This window comes from Lathyrus oleraceus, chromosome 6, assembly GCF_024323335.1.
Source record: "Lathyrus oleraceus cultivar Zhongwan6 chromosome 6, CAAS_Psat_ZW6_1.0, whole genome shotgun sequence".
In the NCBI taxonomy this organism is placed as follows: Eukaryota; Viridiplantae; Streptophyta; class Magnoliopsida; order Fabales; family Fabaceae; genus Lathyrus; species Lathyrus oleraceus.
In genome coordinates, this window is record NC_066584.1 from 232,447,747 (window position 1) to 232,455,925 (window position 8,179).

The following is an 8,179-nucleotide window of genomic DNA, read 5'->3' on the forward strand; positions in this document are numbered from 1 at the left end:
GTCTTGAATAGTTCTTTATTTTTGCATACATGACGGGTAGCACCAGAGTCTATCCACCAAGAATTAACATCTTCTATCATGTTGATTTCAGAAATAAAAGCAACAAAATTTTCTTTTATTGCACTTGAATTCTTATCTTTGTTCTTTTTCTTTAAGAATCTGCACTCATGTTTAAAGTGTCCTGGATTTCCACAATGATAACAATTTCCTTTCTTTTTCTTTAGGTTGTTATAACCTTTGTGGTTTTCATGAGAAATTTTGAAATCTCGTTTTCTTTTATTGGAATGTTTGCTTGAATTTCCTTCCTCCATCACATGGACCTTCTCTTGAGTAAATTGGCTTTTAGTATCATCTTGTTTTCGATACTCTTCTTCTAAACGAAGGTGATTACCCAATTGTTCAAGAGAAATATCCTCCTTCTTATGCTTCATGGTTCTTTTAAAATCTTTTCAAGAAGGAGGAAGTTTATCTATTATGGAGGATACAATTATAGTTTCATTCATGTGCATATTATGTTGTTTGTAATTATTGAGAATACGTTCAATTTCATGCATTTGTTCCATAACAGACCTACCATCTATCATTTTATAATTATTAAATTGAGAAACAAGAAACTTCTTACTTGTAGCGTCCTCTTGCATGTATCTTGATTCCAATTTTTCCCATAACTCTTTTGCGGAGTTACTGCTCTAATAAATGTCGAACAACGAATTGCACATACCGTTGAGGATGTGTCCCATGCATATATAATCATCATTGTCCCACTTTTGTCTCTCTTTAGTTTCAGCAATTGTTTCATCTTCTTTTTCTTCCAGTTTTGGAATGTTAAGGACATACACCACCTTCAGTGTTGTGAGAAGAAATTTCATTTTTTTCTGCCAACAAATAAAATTCCCTCCATCGAATTTCTCTAATTTCACAAAGTCAGAAGTCATCTCTTTTAGTGAAGCAGCCATTGAATAGAAAAATTTGTTCCTTAAGATTGTTAGCGCCTTTGAATTTTTGGTGTTGCTGCAAAACTAAGAACAAATGGAGTTGAAACAGAGAAATTAATTTGCACGATAAACTTCCAAAGCGTGTAGTTTTACACTAAGCTTAAGGAACAATTCACCCCCACCAATCTTTCTATGTTGGATGCAAAAGGAGTTACCGGCGAATTTCCTGCAGGATACTTTGGAATCCTTAAAGAGAATTGCACAATCTCTCTAAGCGTATCTGTTGATAATATTTTGCAGAAGAATGTCTCTTTCAATTGCTCTCATGCATTAGAGAAGAGAAAGATGATTTAGAATGAGAAATTAATTAAGATTGGTTTTTTTGTGTCTTTTTCCACCGTGACCATAACCTGTAATTTATATTGAAAATCACGTCTCTTATGAAACAGTAGCAACTCTTAGAAAAGGCATGGCACTATTTCAATTGCAACTTAGTAACAACGTTTCGCATAAGAATAACAAATATTTGTTAATACGTTGCAACTACTCCTAAAAGAAAGGAAACCAATTAAATGGCACTTTAGACCCGTAATAACTACTATAGACCATACAATTGAAATATGAAAACTTTGAATATAATATTTATATTTATATTATTAATTCAAATAATATAATCATACAATTAATTATTATTTTGGAAATTTTCTCACAAATAAGGGGGCGAAGTATGCAATGGAAAGAAAAAACTGAGATATATAGATATGTTTATTAGATTGATAGTTTGGAGAGATGAATAAGTTGAACTTTGTAGAAAAGATTTCTTTAGAGTTGGAGAGAAGTTAAAGATTTGTTCGAGCGGTGGTTAAAGCAGTGAAGAAGAAGAATATTGGTGAGATGTTTGGAAATAAAAAGGTTTGAAATCTATAAGATCAACGAAGGAGATGAAGTTTTCAAAATCTGTATAAAGTTGAATAGGGAGAGATGATGGAGATCTGACTTTGTTTAGGAAGTTAAAAGAAATTAAATTGCAGAGAGAAGATGTTAGTATGGCTATTGTGCAGATTAATTAAAAAAAAAGTTGATGGAAAAATTGAGAGATTGATGTGACATACATTTGATTTTCAATTGGAATGAAACAGTTCAATGGAGAATAGTTGAAGAAAGTCTATCATTATGAGTAAATGAAATAAGATATGATTGCAATGTAATCAGAATGGAAAATTAATTATGAGTAAATGAAATAAGATATGATTGCAATAGAATCAGAATGGAAAATTGGTTGGGAAAGTTGTAATTGGATAATGAAAGCCTAAAATAGACAAATGGCAACCAATAAACCAGGGGCAGAGTTATATTTTTCACCTCCATTATTTTTCTTATATTATAAATAAACCTTCAAGATTAAAAAAAAATCGTTAAAAAGATTAAATTGTTAAAATCAAAAAAATAATAAAGTTTATTGTAAACATTCATCAAAATTTTCTCACCTAAAACATTTTAAATTAAAAGATAATATAACATACCAAATTGATTAATCTATTTCGAGGAACTAAAACGTAAATCTTTAACTTACCAAAATATGATTAAGCTAACAATTTACTATTACTAGATTATGTTCTTCAAGACTAGCACCTACTTCAAATAGTGTCTACAAGCCTCTTTAGCCTTCTAAAGTCTTGCCCTTGTCATGGAGTTCTAAGACTTCCTTTCTTTGTTATGCCTCTTCATGTCCTCGTCAAAACTTGAGACCTTGTAATAACAGGCAAAACAGCCTAGACTCGCTTCACTTCTAAACCTCAAGACTAGGAGAGCATCTAGCAAATCTATCTATATTACATTTTATCCAACTACAGAGAGGAGGGATCAGGTCAACTTGAATTATATAAAGAGCTTTGTTAATATATCCCGGTACCGAAGAGCTTTAAAATGAATAAGTATTTGACATAGGAGGACATATGACCACCCTTAGAGCATTTCCCAACAATAAAGAGTAGTCATTTTAATGGCTGCCTTCCGATGGATATTCTGATTGTCAAATTTGCTCTTACTGCAACAATACCAAACAAACCAAAAGCTGAGAATTATTGCAGCCAGAAAGGCATCTTTTATTTAAGAGCTCCAAGTCCTGTTACAAATAAAGAATACAGATGCAAAATCAGATAAATCAATGTCAATATTAACAGCAAAGCTCAGCCAATCGCAAACTGCTTGAGCGAAAGGGCCCTGCAAGAAAAGGTGAGAAGTGGTTTCATTTAAGATGCTACTCTGGAGACTGTAACGCACACTCTCGTTTTTAGGTTATCATTAGTAGGCAATTTATCATGGAAAGTTCTATTGACTAAGCACGATCTTTTTGGACAAGGTGCCTGAATAAGAAGGATCTGAAACTAATTGATCATCATCCTGAAACAAAGGGATTCCACTGCATGATATCTTCATGAAGGGAAGCAACCTTCAGGGATAAAGCTTGAGGGATCGCTCATTTCTTGTCTTAAATAAAATCTCAAACTGATGAATGATGAAGAAATCTTTTTGCTCAAGAACATTTTTGGAGATCAAAGCTATAAAGAGCAGGTTCTACTTGTTAAAATACATGCAAGTTAAAAGGAAAAGCAGCAACTGCAAAGGTATTCTGCATAAGATGTTCTAATCTTTCATTTTATCAAAATTTAGCGTGCCAGAAACAACACTACCAAGGTATCATGCTGTGGATTCTCAGACTCACTCGGAGAAGCATATAAGCTTTTGCACAGTGAAGGCCTTCAAGGAATGTAAAGATATAGCCTGCAACATAAGCACTGCTGTCTGCTACAAATTTTAACAAGGATTTCATTGACAAAATTACCCATTAAAGAAAATTCGCATGCAGAATATCCGAAAAGTGCCACAAGATATAGCCATGACGTAATCGCTTACCAGTGTCGCGTCAGAATAATAACCACATAACAAAATCATAGAACAAAAAAAATCAAGAATAAAAATGAATACCTAGCGTACATCTTAGGAGAGTTCCTCAACAGCCAAGAATAACAGGTGAAGCCCTGGAGATCAAAAATTTATTAGCTATGAAGGAAAAGCCGTAAGCATTGCAAGATAACGCATAATAAGCCAAGGTCGAGGTTATTGGGGCTGACGGGGAGAGAAGTGCAAGGAATTCTGAAAAATCCTGCACTGTAGATGTAATTATTCAATTCCTTGATTTTGGTAATGAAATAACCAATAAAAATGATGCATTTTAATTCTTTATGACCCAATAGTCATACCATTTTGAATCTTCTCATAAGTTACATCCCACTTTTGGCAGGCCAACATTCCTTTTTCATCTATCTTCCTCTATTTCCCCTCATAAATTGCACGATACCAAGAATCTAGTCATTGAGTCCTCTCTATCAGGGTCTTCTCACCAATAATCTCCACACGAACATTTTCCTCCCACAATTCGATGAAACCGATTTTTGTCCCGCAAAGACACTTCTCTGCCATAAACTTTTGAGATATATTTAGCAAAGTTATGGCAATCAACACAAATACGCAGATTCTTTATGACACGTATTGGAACATTTTCAGAACTAGCAATTAGACCAAAAGACAAAGCCAACTTTTCACTGTGGCCTAGAAGTATCTTCTCCTTCTGCTCCTCATCCACATCATGTAAAACACAGCTTAAATCAGGAACATAACCAACCTCTTTAAAACTAACAGATAATTCCTTCACTTTTACACATATCTCTTCTCTTCTTGGATGGGAGTGATCACTTGCATGAAAAGTATGAAGTACTTGATCAAGCTCAATCCAGCTTCTTCCAGGCTCTTTTGCTACTGTCTTCTTCAACATGAGATCCCTAAGTGATCTTACATCTTCCCATCTTCCTGCCGAAGCATATAAATTAGACAGAATAACATAATTTCCAGCATTTCCGGGCTCAATTTCTAGAAGTCGATGACCCACAAGTTCACCAATGTCCACATTTGAATGAACCCTGCTAGCACCTAAAAGGGAACCCCATATAGCAGCTGTTGGTTCAAAAGGCATACTTTTAATGAACTCAAAAGCTTCTTCTACTCGACCAGAACGCCCAAGCAAATCAACAACGCACCCATAGTGCTCCATCTTTGGCTCAACTCCAATTTTTTCACTGTTCATATCATGAAAAATATTCAGCCCCGTATCTTCTAGTCCTCCATGACTGCAGCCAGATAAAACGGCTAACATTGTGACACTGTCAGGTTTGACTTTTTTTTCTTCTCTCATTAAAGTAAAAAGCTTAAGCACTTCTCTTCCCTCTCCGTGTTTGCTATACCCAACAAGCATTGCATTCCAAGAGATAACAGTTCTCTCATACATGGTATCGAATATCCTTCTCGAGTAAGTGAGATTTCCGCATTTTGAGTACATGTCTATCAATGAGTTTTGGAGAACCACGAATGAGGGAATTTCAGAGCGAAGAACATGGTTGTGCACTTGTTTACCGAGATCTAGAGCAGCAAGCCCAGAAAGCGCAGTTATAACACCAGTATAAGTAACATAATTTGATTGCATTCCTTCCCCTTGCAAACGGCGAAATAGCTCCAACGCCTCTTCATCCAAACCAAGCTGTGCATATCCAGAGATTATAGCAGTACAAGAAACTACATCTCTTTCTGGCAAGCATTCAAATACTGTTTGAGCTTCATGAATTTTTCCATCTTTGGCATACATGTCAAGGAGTGAGCTGCCAACAAAAACATGATCTTCATAATTTGATTTTATGATAAGAGAGTGGATTTGCCTCCCTAAACTGAAACCCGTAGAACTTGTACATGAAGTAAACACGGTAGCAAAAGTGAACTCATTAGGTTTCGTACCTGTGAAAAGGCACAGTTATGTCAGCACCTGAAACCACTCATAAAACAATGACTCAAAAAATAAGACCAAAGTTGAGAAACTCACAGAATAAAATTCAAATTCAACATGCTTATCAGTATCACAAGATCAAATTACATATTCAGTCTAGGTGCAAGTTAACACAATAATGGTGATTAACTCCTTTTTTGAAAAGACCATTGACATAGGATTCCATATAATCAACTTGGCTGTAAGAGGTAACAAAACATCTACTCTAACATACAAGCGATACTTGATAAAGTAAAATCAAGCACCCAATCTAGATTAGTCCCACAATCACCTCATTGAGGAGATTTGTTTGGTTTGAAAAACCATTTTAGTTTTTATTTCCAGTTTTCATTTTACTAAGAATTACACTGTGCTACTTAACAATTTCATTTTCATTTTATTTTAAGTTTTCCAATATTTGTATACGAAATTTGAAGAACACCTTTTATTTCATATACAAATCTTTGAAAATAGGAAACAAACATAACGACATTTTTATAATCATTTGCAATGTGTTCTTAATTAACAATAACCCATGTTGATGTACCTGTGTAACAGCTATTTTGGATTGGATTATTAGAGCTTACCTACTTGCATAAACACTTATAACACTATTTGGGAGAGCTTAGAAACGGCTTCTGACATGTCCATAAGCTCTCCATGGTAGCTTATGAAAATAACTTATAGCTTATATGAAAGCAATTTAGTTTTTAATTATAGAAATAGTTGCTTATGCTATATGTGCTTAATTATGTTGTTTATCCAAACAGAACCCAAGTATATAAATACCTGATCTTAACATCTGCAGAAAAAGATACAAAGCTTGAGAGGCATACCCTCTTTGAGAATAAGCCGAAATCATAGCAGTCCATGACACAACATTCCGTTCAGGCATTTCATCAAACACGTGGCGAGCATCTCCCAAAGAGTCACACTTGGTGTACAACACAATCAACCTTGTCCTGAGGAACACAGAAGGAAGATAGCGGGTTTTGATCATATGGGCATGGACTCTCTGTCCCTCTCTGAATGCCCTTTTATTAACGCATTCGTTCAAGATTTCATTGTAGGTTTGGAAGTTCGTGTCAAAGGAAGAAAGGGCCATTTGTAGGAGTGGTTGCTGTAGGTGAATGTGAGTGGTGTGAGTGCTAAGAGTGCGTGAGTTTGAAGGGGGGAGTGGAAGAAATGGGTGGTGGATTGAAGGTAAGATGTGTCGTGTGAGACGCATGATATTTGGAATGGAAAGAGGTGGTATAGGATAATGGATGAGTTAACTATGTCTAGAGGTGGTATCCAGTATTGTATGGAAGAAGAAGCTAACAACAGCATAATCATTTGCCATAGAATAATTTGTCAAAATGAGTATGGGTGTTTGTTTAAGTTTTTCTTAATAAGACTTGTATATTGCAAAAGGAAGCATTATAAAACAACTAAACTTCAGGGATTTATAGGAATTCCCTTTGGTATAATCCCTTGTCCAACCCATTTAAATTTAATGGATTATATCTCTTGTTTAATCTATTATTTCATTTTTAAAACAAATTTAAATTGACTCGTTCATTAATGAGTTGGGTTAGGTTGGATTTCTGGGTTGTGTTTTAAATAAAATATATATTTTGTATGATTCTTTTTGTCGTTTTAAAAAAAATATAAGATCACTCAATACAATCATATTCATTTATAACACTTAAATTCAATGAAACACATCATATAATATCTAATAAAATTCATTGACTCGACCTAACATTTTATAATAGTATAAAATTCAACAAGACACGTTATTTCCATAAAATACATAAGTTGGAAATAATTAAAAAAACATTTAATCTTAGAATTTCGTAAAATCGTTGGTCTAATAATATTATTGATGGAGAATAATTTTTTTTGAAAAAAGTATCGTTATTAGTGAAGTATTAATTTTATATTTTTATTTAAAATAATAAGAAATTACTAAAATCAGATGAATGGGTTGAGTCAACAAGTCCACGGGTTGTAAAACTCAAATCCAATACCTAAACCAAAATTATAGGGGTTGTTATGGATTGGGTTGAGTATATTCGTAATTTATGGATTTGGTTGGTTTGGGTCAGCGGGTTCGTGGGTCGACCCGTACCCATGAACACCCTTACGAAACTCCATCAAAAGAAGGAAAATAACTTATTTGCAAAAAAGTTTGCACGACTATTGTCTTTTTTATGTATGTGAGTGATGAAAAGATTAGTGTTGTTAGACGAATATATGCAATTACCCCCAACGGTCTCTTCAAGGCACTAAGGAAGGGTTGGAAAAAGCTTTGACCACCAAGAGCGAATCAGATTCGACCCAAAGCTTGTGTCAACTGTTTCGCTTTGCCATTTCAATAGTCGTCATG

At 34.3% G+C, this 8,179-nt stretch overlaps 1 protein-coding gene across 6 annotated transcripts; it reads right to left on the reverse strand.

Annotated features, from left to right (window-relative positions):
- Positions 1–2,373: 2,373 nt before the first annotated feature.
- LOC127091564 (putative pentatricopeptide repeat-containing protein At3g13770, mitochondrial) lies at positions 2,374–7,225 on the reverse strand. 6 transcript variants are annotated; one of them, XR_007791937.1, is made up of 4 exons: positions 6,598–7,225; positions 4,199–5,780; positions 3,924–3,976; positions 2,374–3,060 (listed from the first exon to the last, which is right to left on the reverse strand). XR_007791937.1 is itself a non-coding variant. In XM_051030232.1 (2 exons), the coding sequence occupies exons 1-2, from the start codon at positions 7,034–7,036 to the stop codon at positions 4,336–4,338; spliced, it is 1,884 nt and encodes a 627-aa protein (XP_050886189.1). In that variant the 5' UTR covers positions 7,037–7,225; the 3' UTR covers positions 2,374–4,335. The 6 variants fall into 6 exon arrangements, 1 of the variants encoding a protein (XP_050886189.1); XR_007791936.1 differs by having other exon boundaries at positions 2,374–3,976; XR_007791935.1 differs by having other exon boundaries at positions 2,374–4,101.
- Between the last annotated feature and the right edge of the window lie 954 nt (positions 7,226–8,179).